Consider the following 24,480-nt stretch of genomic DNA (forward strand, 5'->3'; position numbering starts at 1 on the left):
GAAATCATGGCAATTACGTGATTACACCGTGACCAGATCAAGTAAAGAAGCTTCTGTTCGGGTCAATATCCCATGGCATAAACACAGGAAACAAGGTTTGCAAAGAGAACGTGTGCAGATGCTGTTCGTGCACGCGTGATTTTGCGACTTTTTCTTAGTGCAAAATATGTCCTTGTATCCAAGAATGAATGCGAGGATGTACATGGCAAAACAGCTGCCAAATGCTGGACCGATGTTTTTTTGTTATTTCGTGTACTTATTGAAGAATTCCATGTATTTTTTGCAAAAGAATTTACGCAAATATCGCACACTCCTAATATTATATTACATTTCCTATTAATTATCACACACCATTTGCACACAATTGCTAAGGTTATTCTTTCTGAAGGATTTATCTTCATGTTGGGTTTTTTGTTTTCATTATGACGGAAATGAACCTCAACTACGCAGCTAGGGCATGTTTAAAAAAAAATTATTTCTGAATGCAGTGCACATTTTGTGCCTTGCTTCTCTTGGAGCGTGGGGACGCAGAGCCTACATGGAGTGGCTGTATAAAGGACATAGCACCACTTTTTATTGAATAGAAGGTCAATATTTTATTAAGCGTAACATGAGCATACGTGCATAGAGGATGGGCTGGTGGAAGGCTGGGAGAGAATTACAGGCAGTGATGCGGAGAATTTCCCCGTGTTCGTTGATTACAGTTTCCAAGCAGCTGTGAGCACCAAGAGATTACGGTGCGTCCGCTCTTGTTCCTTGAAGACTCTTACTCTAGCGCTCTCTAGTTTGCTGTCTTGCCTGTGGGCATTTGTCCCCAGCCAGATTGCATCTTTAATCTGTGTGGTTTCTGCATGTCGTAAACTCTATCCCAATATTAATAGCTTTTTCGTTTTTTTTTCCTTTCTAATTTACATGCGCTTAATTTATTTCATGCCAGCCTTTTAAATCAGAAACGCGCTCCGATTAAGGTCCATTGAGAGCTTTACATTACTGTTGCATGTGTGAGTGCAGAGTGCGTGCAGAGTGACAGTGAGTGCAGAGTGCGTGCAGAGTAACAGTGAGTGCAGAGTGAGTGCAGAGTGAGTGCAGAGTGACAGTGAGTGCGGAGTGACAGTGAGTGCGGAGTGACAGTGAGTGCAGAGTGACAGTGAGTGCAGAGTGACAGTGAGTGCAGAGTGACAGTGAGTGCAGAGTGCGTGCAGAAACAGTGAGTGCAGAGTGTGTGCAGAGTGCAGAGTGCGTGCAGAGTGACAGTGAGTGCAGAGTGACAGTGAGTGCAGAGTGACAGTGAGTGCAGAGTGACAGTGAGTGCAGAGTGACAGTGAGTGCAGAGTGCGTTCAGAAACAGTGAGTGCAGAGTGCGTGCAGAGTGACAGTGAGTGCAGAGTGCGTGCAGAGTGACAGTGAGTGCAGGGTGAGTGCAGAGTGCGTGCAGAGTGACAGTGAATGCAGAGTGAGTGCAGAGTGACAGTGAGTGCAGAGTGAGTGCAGTGACAGTGAGTGCAGAGTGACAGTGAGTGCAGAGTGACAGTGAGTGCAGAGTGACAGTGAGTGCAGAGTGACAGTGAGTGCAGAGTGCGTGCAGAAACAGTGAGTGCAGAGTGCGTGCAGAGTGACAGTGAGTGCAGGGTGCGTGCAGAGTGACAGTGAGTGCAGGGTGAGTGCAGAGTGACAGTGAGTGCAGAGTGACAGTGAGTGCAGAGTGACAGTGAGTGCAGAGTGACAGTGAGTGCAGAGTGCGTGCAGAAACAGTGAGTGCAGAGTGCGTGCAGAGTGACAGTGAGTGCAGAGTGCGTGCAGAGTGACAGTGAGTGCAGAGTGCGTGCAGAGTGACAGTGAGTGCAGAGTGAGTGCAGAGTGACAGTGAGTGCAGAGTGACAGTGAGTGCAGAGTGACAGTGCGTGCAGAGTGACAGTGAGTGCAGAGTGACAGTGAGTGCAGAGTGACAGTGAGTGCAGAGTGACAGTGAGTGCAGAGTGCGTGCAGAGTGACAGTGAGTGCAGAGTGCGTGCAGAGTGACAGTGAGTGCGGAGTGACAGTGCGTGCAGAGTGACAGTTAGTGCAGAGTGCGTGCAGAGTGACAGTGAGTGCGGAGTGACAGTGCGTGCAGAGTGACAGTGCGTGCAGAGTGACAGTGCGTGCAGAGTGACAGTGAGTGCAGAGTGACAGTGAGTGCAGAGTGCGTGCAGAGTGACAGTGAGTGCAGAGTGTGTGCAGAGTGACAGTGAGTGCAGAGTGCGTGCAGAGTGACAGTGAGTGCAGAGTGCGTGCAGAGTGACAGTGAGTGCAGAGTGAGTGCAGAGTGACAGTGAGTGCGGAGTGACAGTGAGTGCGGAGTGACAGTGAGTGCAGAGTGACAGTGAGTGCAGAGTGACAGTGAGTGCAGAGTGAGTGCAGAGTGAGTGCAGAGTGACAGTGAGTGCGGAGTGACAGTGAGTGCGGAGTGACAGTGAGTGCAGAGTGACAGTGAGTGCAGAGTGACAGTGAGTGCAGAGTGACAGTGAGTGCAGAGTGACAGTGAGTGCAGAGTGACAGTGAGTGCAGAGTGCGTGCATAAACAGTGAGTGCAGAGTGCGTGCAGAGTGCAGAGTGCGTGCAGAGTGACAGTGAGTGCAGAGTGACAGTGAGTGCAGAGTGCGTGCAGTGACAGTGAGTGCAGAGTGCGTGCAGAGTGACAGTGAGTGCAGAGTGCGTGCAGAGTGACAGTGAGTGCAGAGTGACAGTGAGTGCAGAGTGACAGTGAGTACAGTCACTCAGCACCACCACATTATCACTCAGAACCACCACAGCACCACTCAGAACCACCACAGCACCACTCAGCACCACCACAGCATCACTCAGCACCACCACAGCACCACCACAGCACCACCATAGCACCACTCAGCACCACCACAGCATCACTCAGCATCACCACAGCCCCATTCAGCACCACCACAGCCCCATTCAGCAGCACCACAGCATCACTCAGCACCACCACAGCACAAATATGTTCTCTCAATGTTTCAAGCTTTATTACAAATGTCACAAAAAGATGTTAATATTTCACTTCTGTTCTTGGATTTCGTTACAATAAAATACACTGAACATAATCTTCACAAAAGTTATTTACAAAAGTTTAAGCTATTGCCATTATAAATTACAATCACTTTTATTAAGTATTAAAAAAAATTAAAAGCCATTGTTATTTGTAATATCAATACATCTAAGTCACGTAAATACAAATGTTGCATTACAAATGCTATAGGTGTCACATTTGCGAAAGTTATAACTATTGGCATTGTAAATGACAAAGCTATTAATTTAGCTATTTTCAAAACCAACACATAAATGAACATTTGGTGAATTACCATTAAAATATTTGACTTTTTTACTAAGATATTATTGTACTCTTTTATGCAAACAAAATTTAGATACTGCATAAATAACTTTAATAAAACATATTTTATATATAGCTTTTTATGTAAAAAAATAACTATAGCACAAAGCAAAAAACAATTGCCATTTACAATGCTAATAGCTCAAACTTAAATAATGCGAGACCTATTGCATTGCAAATGCTTGTTTATTATGTTTGCTTATGGGTACTTACCATCGTCCATTTCAGCTCTTAACCAATTTTGCACCTCAAATGTATGCCTTGGTACAGGTTGCTCACCACTGTATGCACCACATTCCTAGGATTGCCATCATTCATTTTATTATGTTATGTTTTTCTTTTTATGTCTAAAACTACCAATAAAGTTCTTTTGAAATAAAAAAAAATACCATACCAAAGACGCTAACCGCTCTAAAACCCTCCAACCACTTCAGACCTGCTTCCTGCTAACTACTTAAAAGACTTAATTCTCTGTTACTACCTGTCTGGACCAAGATCATTAATACCTCCCTCCTTCAAGGATCTATACCAGACATCCTGGAAACAGGTCAGGTATCCCCTATCCTAAAGAAACCAACAGCTGACCCCACGGAATTAAATAACTATTGTCCGATATCCAGCTTACCAAGACTTTCATTTGTTATTATGTGGACTTAACTGGCAATTGCAAATTGATTCTCATAGCGCTGTCCATAATTAAAATACATGGCATAAAATGGAGGAGTATTGTGCAAAGGCCCAAAAAAGATTAAACCCACTAGAAATGTTTTAATTTCAGTTTTTACTGTTTTCAGAAACTCTCCTTAGTCAAATCTCTATTAAAGTGATGTCTAGCTGATCAGAATAACACCCTTCAACCCCAAAACTAAGGAGATCACAAAGTATTTGTTCAGATAGTTTCATCCACAGGCAAGTCACTATTTTTTATGCTAAATGCAGTCTTAGAACCTCTACTGAGAGACCACCTCTTTGAAGCAATTCATAGAGCTATGATGCACCCTATTTTTTTTGGGGGGAGGCAGGTTTATTGTTCATGGTAACTTCAACCAGAAGAGTGGGTGAGGTACAGGCTCTTACTTAAAATTCTTTGACTGCTTATCTCTGGCTATAAATCACAAGTTAATTTGTAAGGGCCGAATTTTATGTGAATAAAAAAATGCAGCAATTTTTTTCCAAACCTTATCAAAGTTTGCTGTAAGAGCTCTTCACTCCTAGGACGTTGAAAGGTTTCCAAAATGTTACCTCCCGTATCTTAAGAGTTACATGTCTTATGTTGAACTTACAAAAGCTTGTCTGTTGGGGCCACACATGAAGCTTCATTGGCTACCGCTGAATAAGAGATCCTCTTTTAAAGTCCTGTGCCAACAGATCTGCTGTACCTTCAATCCTTCACCAAACCATGGTGCAGACAAGCAAGATGGTCGACAAGTGGCACTTTTAGGAGGCTCCCAGCCAATCCGCAACATTTGCTGGTGTCCCCTTGGACACAGTGCTCCTTCTGTGCACCACTGGTATGCCTTCTGGGGCTGTGACTGTGAGGCCCCATGTGAGTAGTCCTGGTTTTGCCACAGCCCGAAGAGCTTCGTGTGCTGGGCCTCCAAAGATTAAGTAGCCCTTAAGTCATTAGAAGCCGTGAGTGGTATCCTACTGGGCTAGGCCCTGTGGGGACGTTTGCACAAGATAGAGGTGGATTGAGGGTCCTTGCGACCTGCTAGGCAGTGACTTTAAGGCCTCAGGGATCCCATTGAAAACTGAACTGGTGGGTCTGTACGGGTCTCAACGGTGCCTGTGTCGTGCGAGTGCTTGCAGGACGATTGTCGCTTGGAGGCCTGGTTCCCTGTCTTTCCTGGGAGGGGACCCACCGGTGACTTTGGCACACGCCACCCCCTTACCCGTAAGGTGGTTTTTGTGCTACGGTTTCAACTGGTTGTAGTGTTTGTTTGAACCCAGTGAGTTCGACTATCATGAGCCCGAACATGCAGCACAATACTATTGAACAGTATGCAACCACTGCTTCCACCTCATAGCACTCAACACCACTGAACCAACTAGGTGAAGATGCTGAACAGCTAGCGGGTGAAAACCCACGAGAGCTGAACTATTGGGAGCTATTCAGGAGTCTTGCGTGGCCCTGTAACAGAAGATTGAAACCATGGCCCTCAAAAGTTAATCTCCTACACACTGACCCCTGCAAGGTTTATGACTAGGCTCAACTGGCAGAGGGCTCTTTTGAGGAGCTGTAGATTGAAGTTGCCACCTTGAGGAGGCAGGTCACAGCTGGTTATGTCCCGCTCCGGGTCCATTGAGGTGAGTGGAAGTTGCGAAGCAGGTGCAATAATGTGCACCTGCTGAGATTCCCAGAGTGTGAGGAAGGGGCAAGTCCTGAACGCTCTCTAGAAACTTGGATACGAGACCCTTTTGGACTGGATAGGCTGTCCCAGCTGTTCATCATTCACCCTCCCTCCCTGGGGCACTGTACAACAGTTTAAAATTATTGATCAGTTGTCTAGTATATTCAGTATACCTAGTCCCATTGTGAATAAAACAATGTGGATGCTTTTATTGTCTGTGTAATTAAATTTTTGAATTGTTCACATTATATCACACTCACGCTGGGACCCCTTCCTCTGTGTTAATCATTCAGAGGCTGCACAGTGCCCTGTGTCTCGGCCGTGGCCCGGAGCACCCCTGAGCGCCATCATTGCTCGCATTCTGAACTATTAAGATCTAGATAGTATTCTTAGTGTTGTCAGACCCTGACATGTTTAAGTATTAATATCATAAGATATCATCTATCTGGATAACAAAATGTTCTATCCAAGCTGCGCTTTAAGTGCCTACATGGGGGAGGGGGTAGGCCAGTTGTTTTAATCAACTTGAGATGTTTGGCGCTGGATGGAAATGTGGTACAAAAGGGGGTGGTGATGGACGGAGCATCTGAACCACTCAAACACTCACACCAAGTCAACAGATCTGGGTTTAATCCATCACAGTTCTTTAGCCCACTCTGCCACCCCATTTCAGACATGGCCATATGCAAATCAGTTGGACCCTGTGCCTCATGGGAACAGTCCAGCCCGAACTGCCAAGCCATGCCTTCCCTAGACCAGTTTCTGGCATTTCAGCCATCTTCAGCCCGGCTTGCTTGAATCCAGTGGCAAAGTGAGCAAGGGACTTGCGTCTGAGCATACCCTTTGATCGCCATAAGTTGGCAGGGTATGCTCAGACGCGAGTCCCTTGCTCACTTTGCCACTGGATTCAAGCAAGCCGGGCTGAAGATGGCTGAAATGCCAGAAACTGGTCCAGGGAAGGCATGGCTTGGCAGTTCGGGCTGGACTGTTCCCATGAGGCACAGGAATGCATTTGTATTCTGTCTAGTATGTAGAAGGTTAATAGTGGATTTGAAAACCTGGGAGGACTGCTTGGCAGTTACAGAAGTGGGAGGTTTGCACAGCAGGGACTTGTATAGAAACCCTGGAGGCTCATAGGGAGGCTTGCTCCCTGTTGGGCTATGCTGGATAAAACAGGCCTTAAAACCCACCTGCTGTTAAACAGGGAGGGCGACAAATCTGGTAAAATCCAGGCATGGCTTCTTCGGCGGCAAACAGAGATTGCCCCCTATTGTAGTGATGCGCAGGGGCATTTACAGAGTTGGCGACAGGTTATTCTGACAACTTTATTGAACTATTTTAAATTGATATACCGGGCTGGCCTGCTGTTAGCCAAGGGTAGAATAGATGGGTTCCTGGCTGGGATGAGACTGCCCAGGTTGCGAAGGAAGGCTGTGTTAGAATTGGTGGAGGAACTCGGTGTGGTTGAGTTGTGTGTGTGGCCATTAAGGCATTGAACCGATCCAAAGCCCCTGGAGGAGACTGAATTCCTTGGGGAATCAATCATGCGTATTCCTCGGTCTTCAAAGAAAAACTGTTAAAGGTCTATCTGGAAACAAGAAGGGATGTTCCGAATGTAAGAGCCGGATTAGGCCATGTAATCTACCTGGTATGCCAAAAGCAGTTTGAGAAAGCTTTGGACACAGTAGACTGGGGGTATATGTTTGACACAAAGTCCAGCACCATGCACTCCAACACTCTATGCTGCCGGTGAATGTTTAAGATGGTGGTTCTCTCGGGCACAAAACCATTCTGGTCTAGATGTACCATTCTGAGAATGTTTATAAATAAGTTGCACACATATAATCCAATCGCTGTATTGTTAATGGTCGATAAGAGATCAGCACTAATGGCTCCCTGTCTGGTTTTGGTACGGGATACGATCAAGGAGCCACTCTTCTGGTCATCTTGGTGTAGTTCTAGCAGTTTAGGAGCAATGTGGTGTCTGTACACCTTAAAATTCATTTGGGAGCCCATAGTGTCTGGCTTTGTTGGTTGCTGTTTCCCTAACGGCTGCTTTAACTTCTTTTAAAGTAAGGGGACAATTGAGCTCATCTGTCCATAGACCACTCTGAAGGTCGGAGTCAAAGAAGTGCATGGCATTGTGACGGTCTACAAGCAGAGGGTCACAGAGGGCTTGATGAATGCCTCATCGATGCCAATATGATACTTGGCAAGAGTTCCCTGTGGAGTTACGACCAAGGTAATCGGTATAGTCTGATTAGCACTGCGCAATAACCAGGCCAATAGGCAGCCAGATTTGTCACTATCCGCATGCGTCTTGGCCTCATGTATGGAAATTGAGATGGTGTCGTTCAATAAGCTGGGCATGTTCGTCCATCAGATTTCTACTGTGCGTGGTCCTCTCAAGCATTCACCTCTAATTTAGTAAGGGAAGACTATGCGTAATAGATCCCCATGTAAAAATGCTCTGGCCACCACAACTGCACGGATGCAAAGTCCTCGGAGGACCACCGTCCTAGTCTACCAATCTATTATTCTGGAAAGAGATGTGCCCCAGTTTTCCGGTAAAATATTGAGAGATGGTCTCAGCAGAGGTATCACGGAAGACCTGGTCCTCCAACAGAGCAGGTTGCAGTCTCTAGGTGGGGACCGGCGGCCTCACCGCACCCCACGCCAATTGTTATGGTCTGAAAGTCTTCCCCCAAGTACTTCGCACCCATCGTTACGAGCCTGGTGGCCAAATCTCATAAGATCGGAATAAGGTGGACATGTAGGTCATGCAGAGGCAAATATTAGAGGTAGTCCCAGTGACGAATGTAGCGATTTCCAGCAGTCCAACAATACCAGTGTTGTAGACAATACGTAAGTTGAGTCGTAGATGCAACTACTGGGGATGTTGGAAGAGGCGGGTGGGAGCGATCAAGGCGCAGGTCTAGGACACAATTAATCTCCCACTTTGTAAGTGTTGTCGAGAGACAGGAGAGGAATGAGGACTGCACAACATTCGGGGCATTTATGCTTCCTTAAAGGACCTCCCTACAATCCAATTTCCGCTCTACCATAAATAACGCCCTTCAAGGTCACTCTTCTCTCTTTTTGGGTCAAACTAGTGGACAGATCCAGAACAATGCACCCCTAGCAAAGCAAGAATACATTGTGCAAAATCATTGCCCACACCTGCGCCTTTGCAGGCAGATTTCCTCCCCACCCGACACATGAGTCTCCTGCAAAAGGCGATTTGCGCACATCTCCTTATCGGATATTATTGGCGTGCATGTATTTTCCTGGAGGTACCCATCCTGTGGACATTCCACGTAAATATAGCAAGCTTTGGCATCTAAGTATCATCCGAATAGAGCCAGTCCCCCGAAACTAGCTGAGTGCAGCACGGCGATTGTGCTCTGCTCTACAGTAGCAATTGCCCACAAAGGAGTACGAAAGTGTACCGCATTACCAAGCTAACAAGAACAGTGGAATACGTAACTTCCCCACCTAGGGCAACCCAGAAACATTGATGTTCCAAACATTAAAATAACTGTCCCCTAGATCGATGCTCCTGAATGCATGGTGATGGACATTGGAATCGTCCAGGAACCATGCGAAGGGGGTGGCCAGTGCATATCACGATAGGACTGTGTCCAAGCTTCGAGGAGAACCTGTACCAAGTTAGTCGGGGAAATCTTTACTTTTATGTAATCTTGTAGTAGAGTACCGGATCTGCTTTGTCGCCCGCAGGTGCGTTCACAGTATCTCATCTGCAGTTTGTGGCATTATAACTGGAAAAACAAAGGAGTTCACATTTCTTGTAGAGTGAGCAGAATCCTCCTCTGAGTCCATTTTCAGAAGGATGTGCCGTTGGTGTTCTATGGTCTGCCAACAACGGATGGATGAGGGACTGAAAAGTTTCAGTGCTCTGTTCAACACCACCCCTACCCTGCCCCAGATCTGGGTTGAATCCATCATTCTGTAGCTCACTTCACCACTCCAGTTCAGACACCAGTATATGCAAATCAGTCTTGACCCTTTGCCTCACGGGAACAGTCCAGTCCCAACTGTCAAGCCATGTCTTCTCTGGACCAGAAACGAGCATCCTGGGACTGGTTTCAGAGTAACAACCCTCAATCAGCCAGGCTAGCTTGAATCCAGTGGCAAAGTGAGCAAGGTACCCATTTCTGCGCATACCCTGCCAACTTAGGGTGGACAACGCAAGCACAAGGAGCCCCCTGGAGTTCAGCACCGCCCAGGCCACGGGACCTCCGGCCATGGCGTCTGGAAGATCCTGATGATGATTGATGTATTGGTGATGAGGCAGAGGCCTCATAGCGATGCTTCTCTACCCAGTCACAGGCATCCCCTGGCTCAGTGAAGAAGTAGTTCATATTCTTGACCATCACTTTAAACCTAGAAGAGAAGAGCATAGCATAAGCCACCCTAGTGCAAATTATGTCTCACCCCCAAGAAGGATGCCCAGCTGCGTTGCACCGACACTCTAATCCGGAAAGAGAAATACTCGTGCATTTTCATAATACTCGTGCATTTTCATATTTGAGTGGAGAGATCATCCTGGCCGCCTGCAATAGTGTCCTTATCCCTGTAATACAGGACCTGGGATAGAATTGGTTGGGGGGGGGGGGGGGGGGGGAGCGCCACTGCTGGGACACAGTGGGCATGGTCAGTCATAGTGGGAGGTTAGTTGGTCTGGAGCGACTGCCTGTGACAGCCAGGTCTCAGCACTTCACCGGATCACTTTCTGCCCTTTCAAGAAAGACCACTATGTGAAGATTATTCTGGCACAAACGACCTTCGGAATCCTCCGCATGTGCTTCCAGCTCCTTAATCCTTGTTAGAGAGCAGGCCTTCTCTATCTAATTCATTCATGGACTGGTGGATTTCTCTAATCTCGTGTTCAGTGTTCTGTCAGTTTCCACTGGTCCTCGCATAGGAGCACCAGCTCAATCACCGCTGCTCATTTCTAGTGCGAGGGCCCCAACGGTGAAATGGAGTGGCAAATGGGGAGGGGGGAGAAGTTGTAATCTCTGCTCTTCCCAACATAAGTACAGTCACTGCGGCAGTCAAGTAAGAGCTGCAGCCTCACCAGCTGGCCACTGAAGTGAGTATTGGCGGTCTGCCAAGAAGGCAGAAAGCAGACAAGGGCCCGGGGAAAGCGGGCCGCCATCCACTCTACAGCCTTTACGTTCCGGACAGTATATCCAAGTCTTTGCAGCAGGCGCTGCACGCCGTTCCAGCCTCTGTGCAGTTTGAGTCCTCTGTGGGGCTAGGCCGCACTGGCAGATGCAGGCACCTGTCTGTTGGCAGCCTCCCTAGACCTAGGGAAGCCAGGAAAAAGGTGATCACAAGTGCCATGTCAGCCTCAACAGCCTGGGAGACTGCTATATTCAGTCACCCAGATGTGGATGGCGGCAAGGTTATGTGGATCACATGTCTCCCGTCAGCACTACCTTGAAACCCATCCGCCATCTTGGCTAGCCACACTCCCATGAGACGCCCTTTGGAGTATTGCGTTGTGATTTAAAATCTGGCACAGCTCATAGGTCCCAAAGACTTGTTGACTTTTTTGAATGATTGAAAGTAACTGTTTTCTTTTTAAATAATTCCAAAAGTTAAAATATAGTTAAAGATGTATGAGTAGTTCAGTATATGTATGGAGACAACTCCTTTCTGGAGTGGTGTGGCTCACTGGTTAGAGGCAGAAGACCCGGGAGCAGAGGATGGCCCGGGACCAGTGTTCAATTCCCGACGCGGCAGGGTCGTGGACCAGGGTCAGTGGACCAGGGTCAGTGGACTCAATAATTCTCACCTCGGTGCCTACTCTAACCAGGGATCACACTCTGCAACTCTGGGCATTAGCTTGCCTCCTCTCCACAACGGCCCCCCATATACGCCGGGGATGCCTGGTTTCACCTTAGAGATACCCAGTAGGGACCATCTCGCAGGGAAAGCCAGGACGGGTTCCCCAGCGGTCTACTGCGCAGAGATACTTCTTCGAGAGTTGATTCTAGCACATTACAAACCCACAATTAATTAATTAGAGAACCAATATTGCTTGTTTGTTTGAAAATTATTTTGGAGAAATCACTATATAACCAAATAGACCTCAAAATAAAATGACAATGTGTATCTTGCCTGTACAAACAGTGTTTTGAGTAGTAGTGGAATACTATTGGTTTCATTACTCTTTGTGGGTTTTGCTTTTCTTAGGAATGTACCCCCACGGTTTATTCTTCACAGTCCACTCCTACTGAGGAACGGTTATCTCAGGTTCAGTACAATGCTGACAAGATTGAATGCCAAGCAGAGAATTACCTAAATGCACTCTTTCGAAAGAAAGGTAAGGAATGCCTAAATGCACAGCTCAACAATAATACAAATGTTTGATTGAATGTTCTAGATTTTAACATTCAAATAAGTATTTGCCATCATGGATTTTCATTGATTGTCAAGGTTTTCAACACCCTCGTCAGTGTACAGGATTCTGCAACATTTGCATTTTTCTTGTGTGTGTATAAAACAGATTGTGCTAGCACTCTGAGCAGCGCTGAATGTTCCAGTGTTTTTTTTTATCAGTATGCTATTAGTAATTCCCTATAGCATTGTGGTAGATCCTTTTTAAATTTAATCTCTCCAGCGTTGGATCCTTCATAGATTCCCATACTTTAATCCTCTCCACCTTGGAACTGGGAGGCCATCAGTAGACCTAGTGAGCCGTACCATGTTAATCATTCACAGAAAAGCTTTTGTGTTCGAAGCGTGGGCTGCAGACCACACACTATAGCATTAGATCACCATCTGGTGGTGGGCCCGGATGATTACACTTTGTTGTCTTGGAAGAGTCTTTGTTTGTTGGGTGACCCTCCCTTAGGTCTTTTGCGCATGGGCATCGACTCCATCTTCTGTTTTTTTTTTTTTTCGTTTTTTTTTTTTTTTCTGCCATCTGGCTCGGTTGTGTTCATCGTTCGGTCTCGTTACCAATCTCTTTTCGAACCCATAAATCAATCTACAACATCGTCTTCGACACTGATTCCGGTTACCCGTGTCGAAGAAAGGATACACTTTTCTATTCCAGCGTTCGTCTGGCCCAACTAGGCCATTGGGCCTTTGGATCATGGAAAGAACACCCTTCAAGAAGTGCCCTCAGTGTGGACACAAATTTCCCCACACTGACCTTCATGAGGTTTGCAACCTGTACTTGTCTCTATAGCACGAGAGTTGAAACTGAGGCCTGCGCTTCATTCCGGTCCAAGAAAACCATCCGGGACCATCGAGCTCTAGTAGCTATGAAGCAGTCCTCCTCGTCGACACCAGACCTCATCACCGACAAGGCGCCGATCGAGGTAGATTCCGAACAACCGCAAGAAGACGTCACTTCGGAAGCAGAAGATTTAGCTTCCGGAGACAAGGATCGATCCGAAGATGACTAGTTTCTTCCAGCTGGTCAATGGGTCGTGAGTAAGAGCGTCGACCCTGTTCACCCCACCATATCTGGACCGGCTTCGGTTCCACCTCCACCTTCTGTTCCAGGTACACACCGACCAAAACATTTCGACGCCCCGCCTTCAGGCTTGGCAGCGAAGAGTACTAAAAAGCCTCCAGTCGCCTCGGGCTCGAGTCAGTCTGTCAGTCCCGAAAAGCAGAAGGTACTTAAATCAACACCAGCACCGAAACATCCATCGGCACCGGAAACAGGCGAGCCGAAACCAAGTTCAGCGCCGAAAGAGGTTCCCAAAGTTACCGATCCGAAAACGACTCCAGTTCCGAAAACAGTTCAGATATCGTAACCTGTTTCGACTCCAAAGGCAGACAGATCTAGACACATGGGAACAAAAGCTTCGGATCCAAAAAGCACAGATCCAAAGAAAAGCCTTCGGAACCGAAACCAAGAACCGTTCCAAAGACAATAGACACTGCAAAGTCTAAAACTTTCGGCGCTGAAAAAGGATTTGCCAATAGAAGAGATTTTCCTGCCTGATGCAAGGAAAAAACTCTTAAAATTCATCCAAAGACTGGACATGTATACACAGTGCCTGAAAAGAGGAAAATGGACTATCCTAAACCACTACCAGTTCCTCTTAAAAAGAATGTTCAAACTTCCCCTATAAGAATTCCTTTACCAGAAGTAGAAATGCCAGTAGATATCTCTCCTGTACATTCTCCAGCCAGTACACATAGCTTTATACCACAACATGAGGACTATGGGGATACCTACTTACAAGAGGTAGAGAGTGAACATCAAATGGATGATATTAATGATCCAGATGATATGGCTGGGCCATCAGGTGGCCCATGGGAAGACTATAATGCACCTGATGCACCCGGTCTACCACAAGACGAGGCATACCAGTCTAGGCCATCTCCCCCTGATGACACCACTAGGTTCAGACAGCTCATTCATAGAGCATCCACTTTCCATGGAGTAGACTTACATACTGATCCAATAGAAGAAGACTTTCTAATGGACACCCTGTTATCTTCACATAAAACCACTACCACTTAGCCAATACTTAACGGAGTGGTAAGACACGCACCAGAAATATTTAAAGAACCAATCCGAGCCAGGGTAATTAACCCTAGGCTAGAAAAGAAGTACAAAGTGGCTCCAACTGACCCAGCATATATTAAAGGTCAGTTGCCGGGGGGGCGGAGCTTGCTCTGATACGAAATGGCTGCCTGAGCGTGGAGCTCTCCCCGGTAGTTGTAATATATTACAATTATCCAGCTGATAACGCTGTGGTTTTCCCCCCAAAAAGTGATGTCTATGAGATCTGCATCGGCGGAGCAGATTGCAGGGCTCTGGCGACCGATTGGAGTGCGGAGGAAGTAGATCCGAAGGTTGTGCGACGTCGCTCTGCATGCGGACTGCAGAGCCGCTGGTCGGAAGCGACGCAAGGGGTGAACAAAGCAGTCTGACCCCTGAAGTCCAGGAAGATTCCACAGACAGACTGAGGCACGCTAGGGGGCCACGGGACAGTCTGAGGAAGATGTGAGGGCCCCGATCGGTGGTTTGTCGCGAGGTGCGCAGTCCCTGGATAGGCGGCCATACACAAGCTGGCTAGGCCTATGGTCCTATGAAAAGATCTAAGTCACATATCCGGGCCCCCAAACCTCTGCTGCCGGCAGCAACAGGGGTCTAGAACGTAGCAGCCACAGGAGCCCATAGGCGGGAGAGGCACAGAAAACCCTTAGGGAGGCCTGGAGTATCTGGGGAGGCCAGTCTGAGACTGCCCATGTGGCGTGGCTACACTTATCCCCTGGCGAGAGCAATACACTACTTGCGAAGACCACAACTGTATTACTAACCCTAACAAGGGGCAAACGGTACAACGGACTCAGTCACAGGCCAGTGCCCTGATGTTGGGCCGCGCAGTTGCAGCCCAGGCCTGGGTTGATCATCATTGGCAAGGGGGACAGAACACTGTCCAAGCTGACCTTCAAACAAAAAAAAGGCCAAAACGCATGACCCCACGCAGGGTAGAGACTATAGAGAGCTGTCGCATGCTCCGGATGAAGAGGAACCTGATATCGGAAGCCTGCTCAGAGCTATGGAGAAGTCCTTGCAAGGCGGCATCATGGCGCTAGGCGCAAAAATGGACGCTTTGACATATCGTATGGACAGGATGGGTAAGCGCCTGGATAAACATGCGTAGTGCTTGGACATGTCAGAAAGACACCTAACTGAGGTGGAGTAAGCACACACCACTTTGGACGCAGACAACAAGCTGTTGGGGAAGGTCCTAAAGGTGCGACAAGACAGAGGATCTTGAAGCGCGCTCTCGGCTCTGCAATCTGCGCCTAGTTGGCCTGCCAGAGACGACGGCCACAGGCAATATGGAACAATTCATGGAAAAGCTGCTAGTGACATTGCTGGGCGACCAGGTATTCTCAACTATGTTTGTGGTAGAGAGAGCACACAGGGCGTTGGGGCCTCGGCCTCCGGTAGGCTCGACGCTGTGTCTGATCATCGCAAAATTACTGAACTATAGAGACCGAGATGCAGTATTGAGTGGCCAGAGCGAAGAAGGTGCTAAAATATGAGGCCTCGGAACAGGCTTTGTACCCAGACTTTACAGCGAAAGTTCAGGAAGCACGCAGGCACTTCGTTCCACTAAAGCGCCAACTGAGAGACATGGGAGTGAATTACGTGATGTTGTACCCGGCGAAACATCGGGTCAGTAGACTGGGTAGATCCCATATTTTTGTCCAATGGTATAGTTCTGGCGCACATTCACACTGCTGCCACGGAAGCTTCTGCATGGCACACTCATACTAGAGGTGGTTAGGCCTCAGATCGGCTCCAGAGTGTGATCCTCTTGCTACAGTCCTAGGGTACAGAAAAGAAGAACCTTGTGGAGACTGGAGACTGAGGGGTTGGGATCAAAGTTGTCATCTATTTTACTAAGTCATAGGTCCATAAATCATTAGTTGCTTAAAGGTTCACTGTCTCCTTGCCAGGGAAGTGGAGACCAAAGGTGATGCAGGTTGGTTATGCTAGTTGGCATACTTGGTTACGATTGCAGGGGGGAGGCTGGCGTAGGGGAGTTTACACATTTTGGAGTAGAAGTAGTTAGTATTTGAAGAGCCACCTCTGCCCGCTTGTGCCTGGCACTGAACTCGTTATACTCCACGTTTGTGGGAGATAACTAAGGGAATGAGGGGTAGTAGGGTTGTTAGGGGAACGCAAGCAGCCATGTTGGGGGAAGTCTGCTGTGGGAGGGGGAGTGGAGTTATGGTGGTCCTTGCAAGGGGGGAAGTTTTTAAGTGGTACAATTGGTGTGCAGTTGCGATGGGTTTAACCGGCAGTATCAGATTGATATATTGCAATAGTTTCCTAGCCATGGCTAATGTCACGTGAATCGCAAGACTCTATGAATAGCGAGGGTGGGTTGAGAGTACTTTCATGGAATGTCAGGGAGCTGAATGATTATCGAAAAATGCGTAATAACTACCTCTACAGGCACAAGGTGGACCTGGCTATCTTGCAAGAAATACACCTTCCCAACGCCAGTCCTATGCTTAAAATGAGGGCTCTAGAAGGCAAGATCAATGTGGCAGGGTTCACTACACACACGCGGAGTGTTGGGCTAACCCTAGATCTTCTCTGTCCCTGACATTAATTCAAGAGGACCCGGAAGGACGCTTTGTCATATCTAAATGTAGTGGTCGGGTGTGGACTATTTACTAGTGAATGTCTATGGGCCTAATTATGATAACCCAGAGTTTTTTGGAGCTCTCGCTAGGCTACTCTCACAGTATGCAGACGCTCGGATACTATGGGGGGGGACCTTAATGCTACTCAACCAGATTAGACATTGTATTGTGTTACCGCGCACCCTCTCAGACCACTCCCCTTTACTTCTACTTCTCAAGCCTCACCAAAGAACAATTCTACCGTTTACCTGGAGGTTTTCCCCGTATTCGCTGTTAGATCCACTATTTCGAGAAGAGCTGACTGAAACAATAGACTTCTTCTTTGACACTAATGTTGGCTCAGTAGATGGCTTCCAGACGATCTGGTAAACTTTTTAAGTGTACATTAGGGGTATGGCGATGACAAAACACTCTGGGGTGCTGTGTGCCATACGGGAAAGGAACTTGCGCACATTAGAACAAGATCTGGTTGCAGGGAGAGGGATGAGAGTGGAAGAGGACACAAAGGCGCTTCTGGCGGAATACCAAGAAGAGGCACTTCTGGCAGAATATCAAGAAGAGGCGGATCGGGAGGTCAAACACTTAGGCAAGTATGCCACAGCACGAGTCTACGGGGAGGGGGAGAGGCCAGGGGCAGTACTAGCTGGGCTCATGAAGGCCAGGCGAGGTAAGACGCAAGTGACTGAGATTAGGGCGGACAACAGAGACCTCCTGATTGAGGAGAGCGAGGTGGCTGAGCGCTTTCGACAATACTATGCTGACTTGTATAGAACTAAATCGGGAGAGATGGATGAACAAATTAGGGAATACTTGGAATATACACAATTGCCGTTTCTGCTGGAGGCACATGGAGAACTGCTGAGACACCCAATAGAGAAAGACGAAATGATAGAGGCTCTGAGTGGCATGAAAGCAGGGAGTTCCCCGGGGTCCGATGGTTTAACGGTTGCTTTCTACAACGCTTTCTCGGAACAACTGCTTCCACACCTTGCTGCCCTGTTCGATGATATGCTAGAAACGGGTACAATGCCCCTGTCCATGAGGGAGGCGATCCTAGTCGCCATACCCAAGCCAGGCAGACCGACGCAAGAATGCAGTTCTTACCGTCCGCTCTCCATACTCAATGTGGATGTAAAGCTGTCTGTGAAAATCCTTGCCACTAGACTAGCGCTAATGGCACGCATTCTCGTAGGATCCGAAAAGGCGGGCTTCGTGCCCACCAAAAATTTAACATCTAATATAAGGACAGTATTTGGAACCATGCAACATGTCAAACGAGAACAAAGCGGTGCCGATATTCCTAGACATGGAAAAGGCTTTTGATTCGGTGGAGTGGGGGTTTCTGCGCCAAGTACTGACACGAATGGGCCTTGGAGGGGCATTTTGTACATATGCTGGGTATCCTGTATTATGAACAGACGGCACGAGTACGATTAGGCGATTTGGTCACAACTTTGTTCAATATCACCAGGGGCTGTCCACTCTCACCGTTGCTTTATCCACTGGTGGCAGAACCACTAGCATGCGCTTTAAGAGAATATCACGGGAATGAAGGGATCGGATTCTCTACTTATTGCATTGTAGTGTCCACATATGCAGAAGACACGTTGCTTTATGTAAGAGAACCTGAGACTAACTTGACGGCAGTACTTTGAGAAATGTTTAAATTTGGCGCTTTGTCCGGCCTCAAAGTCAACTGGGAGAAGTCTTTGGTATTCCTGCTCACCCCGGCCACTGTTGAATTTGCAATGGATTACCCTCTTCGATGGACAGTGGACTCGGTAAGGTATCTGGGCATCCGACTACATACGGATACAGATATCGAATTCAGGGAAAATTACGGCACAGCCATTTCTAAGCTAGAGGATGAGGTAGATTCATGGATTCGGCTTCCGTTGTCATTGATGGGGCGTATATCAATAATGAAGATGGTAGTGTGGTCCCGATTCCTTTTTATCAATATTCCACTGGTCCTGCCGTGCTCCTTCTGCCGATTGCGGCAATTTATGCTTAAACTTGCCTGGGCAGGAAAACAGGCCACGGTACAGTGGGGAGTACTCGCACTGCCTTTTCACCTAGGAAGTCTGGCTGCGCCAGATTTTGTACTCTATTACAGGGTATCTCAGGGAGCGCACCTACACTCTTGGATTCATGGAGGGGAGGGGATTCCCAACCTTCGGATGGAACGCCTGTTCGCAGCCCCAGTGGCCCTACCGGCTGTTATTATGGAACAGGTGGATCGTAGGGCGGGCATCCTAGATTCCTTAAATACGACAAGACATGCCTGGCATTGGCTATTGCACAACCAAGCGGGTGCTTTGCTATATTTCCCGGCCATGCCCATCGAATGGATGAGATGGCTGGGACCTTGCACGGAAAAGGGGGTGGTGCTAGCACTGAAAACGATGAAAATAGAAGTTTCGGGTGACCTCTTTCATGAGGAAATTGTGCGCACTGCGGAGCAGCTGCAGGGGGCACCGGAACGTGATAAACCGATAAACAGATTTCCCTTTCATGGAGTCAGAATGGCACTACTAGCTCAGCTAGGGGAAGACATGTCGGAGCCTCCAGAGGTGGGCGAACTTACACATGTGATAAAGGCAGTCACCTTGTAAGATGGTCACTGCTCTATATAAGATTGCAATGTCTAATAGGGCACACAAGTATACCACAGCTAGGCTGGCGTGGCAAAGTGATTTGGAAGTTCACTAGATGACACAGTATGGTCCTACTGTTGCCTTAATACCAGAAAAATCTCCCTACATGGCAGACACTAGCTCACACATTTTAAATATCTAAATAGAATATACTACACTCTGGAAAGGTTGTGCAGATATGGTCTACGTGAGGGCGCAGATTGTGAGAGGTGCAGGATGGAAGTGGCTGGCTTTATTCATTTGGCTTGGCTGTACCCGGGAGTGGGGGGTGGGGGGGGAAGGAGCGCTTTCTGGGGGATGATTTTTGATGAGTTAAGTAGGATTGTAGAGGTACCAATGGCTCCAGAACCACTCGTGGCCCTACTAGGTTATACCAAAAAGCTACCAAAGTCTATTCGCAGACTAGTTGACATGGGGCTCCTGATGGCCAAGAGGAGGGTAGTCATGAGTTGGCTGAGGGGTCCGGTCCCGACTTTGCAACAGTGGTATAGGGACATGCTATACTGCTCCACCCAGTCGGAACTCTATAGTGAGCTGCTACCCCCCAGAAACAGACCTAAGAACTTTTGGGAGTTGTTCACTACATGCACACAAAAAGCGCAAGGCAATGATGAGCTGAGAGCTTGGGGAAGCCGTAGACACTAGGGAAGGGAACGGGGCAGACCCGACTGGGATAGGCTAAGAGGCTCTCGCGTGGTCCACGTTGGGAGGCAGCGAAACCTACCAGCGGTTAGACTCAATTGTACTATTTAACAGTATGGAAATATATGCCGCCTGCCCGATTTGGTATGTTGGCTAAATGGCTGTGTACTTTGAAGTGCTACTGCAGTTTGCGACAAATTTTGATTTTGAATCCGTTTACTCTGCCTGCCTGTACCTTGCTGTAACTGTACCATTGTTTTTTCTCTGTACTTATAATCAAAATAAACTTAATAATAAAAAAAATCAGTTTCCACTAGACTCAATGGTAGTGTCAAATGCGAGAAAGAGCTAACTCGCAGACAACAGGGAATGCTCCATCCCCGATAAAAGAGTCTAAGCTTTTGGATGCTTCAGGAAAACGCACCATCTCACAAGCAGCCAATATATGGAGGATTGCTAACACTCAAGCTCTGTTGGCAAGATATGACAGCTCATTATGATGAGTTACTCACTCATGCAACACTTGCCAGAACAATATAAGACTAAGGCTTCTGACCTAATAAAGGAAGGCAAGATAATAACAAATACCTCCATAAGATGCATACTAGACACTGCAGACACAGCATCTAGATCAGTAAATACAGGGGTACTGTTGCGCAGACATGCATGGTTACGCATCTCTGGGTTCACACCAGAAGTACAAGCCAATATATTAAACCAACCATTTGACCAACAGCATCTTTTCGGCCCAGCAGTGGACAGTGCACTAGAAAAGTTGAAAAAAAGCTACTGATACGGCAAAATCAATGGGAGCCTTACAAACGCAAACCCATATACCTTTCTTTCGTCGCTCCTCATATAGGGGCGCCTCTAAAGGTTTCCAAACTGATAACACTCTCTTACAAAGCGCCCAACCAAACCTCACCCAGTAAGAGATATTATAGAGGAGGGTATAGAGGAAACAACAATAAGGGAAGAGGTAGAGGCAACAACCATTGTAACGCCTCTACCCCCAATAAGTGACTTCCCTGCCATCCCCCCCCCACAGACCATTCCACTCCTGTCGGGAGACTACAACAGTTCCTACCTGTCTCGAACTCCATCACCACAGACAGGTGGGTGAGACTAATAATTCAGTCAGGTTATTGCCTGGAGCTCACTTCCACTCTTCCAACAATACCACCCAGACAGCGTCCCATGTCACAGGAACACCTCCTACTATTAGGACAAGAGGTGGAATCTCTACTACAAAAGAATGCAATAGAACCAGTCCCAAAACAGCATCAAAACACAGGTTTTTACTCTCTATTTTCTCATACCCAAAAAGGACGGGTCCCTCAGACCTATTCTAGATCTAAGACCTGTACATACAATCAGACCACTTTCATATGGTCACACTACAACAGGTTCTACCGTTGCTAAAGAAAGGCGACTTCCTTTCCTTCACTAGACCTCAAGGACGTCTACTTTCATATGCATCAATCTCACAGAAAGTACTTACGGTTTGTACTAGAAAGCCAACACTACCAATTCAAAGTACTCCCTTTCGGAGTAACTACAGCACCTTGAGTGTTCACAAAGTGTCTCGCAGTAGTAGCTGCACACTTAAGAAGGGGCAACATTCATGTCTTCCCATTTCTGATAGATACATCTGCCAGTGGATTCCTCACCTTGTGAATATCCCCCTGCGTCCGCAATGTTCGGAAAACTCTTTTGTAGCACGCCGGCGTCACAGGAGCATGGCATCGCGCGCGACTCCGGCTGACGTCACAGACTCCTTATTAGGCCTACGTCGGCGTGATGACATCAGTTCCCTTTTTCCCGCGTCGTCGACTGTTTCTTGGGATCTCTTGTGTTGCAGATAGTAACTTTGTTGCTATTTGTGTGTTTCTCTATCTTTTTCGAGCTGTTCTTCGCCGAAGATGTCGTCTAAGAAGACAGGCTTTAAGCAGTGCGGATTGTGTGTCAGGATGTCTATAACAGATCCTCATAGTGAATTTGTGGTGTCTGGGCTCGGACCACGATGTCGGATGCTGTCAATCCTGCTCCAAAATTAACCCGAAGGCTCTGCAAGAAACGAGAGGCTAAACTTCTTCTGGCCAAGGTAAAGGGAAAGGATGGCAAGAGGTCTTTGAGGTCAAGATCGAGGACTCTCTAGGTCTAGGTCTAGGTCTCGATCGGAGTCTGCGTCAAAGTCTGCTTCGGGTCATGCTTCGGGTTCCTCGAAGAAAAAACATAAGAGGAAGAAGCATAGCTCGAGGCATCATTCCGGCAAGGAGTCTGATGCGAAGAAGAGGTCTTCATCTCGTTAGCACTTTTTCTCTCCATCACCATCTCGTGAGCATGAAGGTGAAGCCTCGCCCTTTCAGTTTCGAGGGCCATCTCCTGATCCGTGTCAGTCTTCTGAGCATGAGGAAGAAGACGTTGAGAATCCCCAGGCTGCGGCGACTCTGGTGCATCATCCAGAGGAACAGGAGGGTCCTGAAGATAAGATTCCAGTGCAGCCTACTCTGGAGCATCCAGTGGGTTCGTACCCTCAGTTTCCTGGTCTGGACAGGTACCCTCGCATTTCCTTAACGCCATGTATGGCGTATATGCGAGAGCAATGTACCCCACTAGTGTACCGGCTGGTCCCATGGGTCCATTGTCATACAACTTGTGTGTCCCTCAAGCTTATGCTCCGGTACCTTTCCTGATGTTTATGCCGACGCCATATCCACCTTGGCTTGGTTCAGCGCCGCCGAGGTCCTCGACTCCGCACACTGCTTCACCGGCTCCGGAGCGACATCTGAATCAAGATTCGACACAGGTTTCAGCTTCCCATCCTCCGGCTGTTCCAGCTCCTCACTCCACGCCGGCCCCGGCTCCATCGGAGTCGATACTGGATCCGACTACTTCGGTTCTGTTGGAGTGGTCGAGGCGTAAAGCGCAGCGTCTCATGGAAGAGAAGGATCCGGATCTTAAGTAGAGGAAGGCGAACTTCAGGATCAGGAAGATTATTTTGATGATCTGCATAGTGCAAGTGGTTTGGAATTTTCGCCTGAATGGGGGTTGCCTGCAGTTTCTGGTGCACCCTCTAAAGATGTGGCTCTATACCACGTTGTTGTTAAAAAGGCTGTAGATCTGTTGAACTTAACTTTGCCTTCGGTAGAGTTTAAATCTAACCTCCTTACTGAGGTTCAACATTCACCTTCATCTGTTGAGCCGACTCTTCCGTTCACTGATGCTCTTACTGAGCCAATATTGGAAATTTGGAAAAAGCCTCTGACTGCTCCTGCAGTCTCTAGAACAGTGGCGAGATGTTATCGGGTGGCACCTGGTGACAGAGTTCTTGACATCCCATCCTTTGCCAGAGAGTCTGGTTGTTCAGGTGGCTTGTTCAAAGAGGTCGGCAGGTGCATTTCCCCAGGTTCCAGGGGATAAGGACTCAGAGGTTGTATCAGAATGCAAAGAAGGTGTTCTCCTGTAGCATGGCCCTGAAATCGACAAATGCTACTTGTCTGCTGGGCAGATATGTACATGCTTTGGACACGGTTAAGCAGTTATCGTCTAAGCTTCCGGAGGAAGATAGAAAGAACTTCAATGAGGTGGTTTCTGACACTCTGTGGCTCGACAGGTGATTCAGAGTGGCATGGATACGGTGGACTCTGTGGCTAGGATAATGGGTTCTTCAGTCGCCACTAGAATGGCCGCTTTGTTAAAATCGTCTGAATTCTCAGCTGATGTCCAAGCTGCTCTTATGGATTTGCATTTTGATGGCACTGGCCTTTTTGGAAGGAAGGCCGACGCTGCCTTAGAAAGGTTCAAAGATAGCAGGACGACTGCAAGGTCTTTGGGCTTACAGGTTAGAGGCTATTCCACCAAGAAATTCAGGGGTTTTGGAAGGTCCACTTTTCGTGCCTATAAGCAGAGCCAACAGCAGCAGAACCCTTTGTATAAGTCCTATAGAGGTAGACCAAGGGGTCGTGCCCGTGGTCGTCAAGCCTCCTCCTCCTAAACTTCCTCCTCGAATACTCTCCCCCACCTACAACAGCAAAGCAAACCATTCTGGATCATGCGGGTCCTGTAGGGGGTCGGCTTACCTATTTTCTACGAGATTGGGAAGGGAATCGGTTACATCAGATCTTTGGGTTCTCAAACTCGTAGAGAATGGGTATGCTCATCCCTTTCGGGAATTACCCCCCCCCCCCCCCCCCCCCCCCCCAGTACCCTCCTTGCCAAGGTTATTGTTCGGAGGACCACCTGCTTCTCTTGCAGGAAGAAGTCCTGGCACTTTTCAGAAAGGGTG

The 24,480-nt window shown here is 47.8% G+C and overlaps 1 protein-coding gene across 6 annotated transcripts in view; it reads left to right on the top strand.

Annotated features, from left to right (window-relative positions):
- LCORL (ligand dependent nuclear receptor corepressor like) overlaps positions 1–24,480 on the top strand; it is a 649,811-nt gene that overhangs the window by 78,632 nt on the left and 546,699 nt on the right. For all 6 annotated transcript variants that reach the window (XM_086964041.1, XM_086964042.1, XM_086964044.1 and 3 more), the window contains exon 4: positions 11,950–12,079. In XM_086964041.1, the coding sequence (XP_086820167.1) occupies positions 11,950–12,079 (130 nt within the window). The remainder of the gene's footprint in view (positions 1–11,949; positions 12,080–24,480) is intronic.

This window comes from Lissotriton vulgaris, chromosome 3_2 (genome assembly GCF_964263255.1).
Source record: "Lissotriton vulgaris chromosome 3_2, aLisVul1.2, whole genome shotgun sequence".
In the NCBI taxonomy this organism is placed as follows: Eukaryota; Metazoa; Chordata; class Amphibia; order Caudata; family Salamandridae; genus Lissotriton; species Lissotriton vulgaris.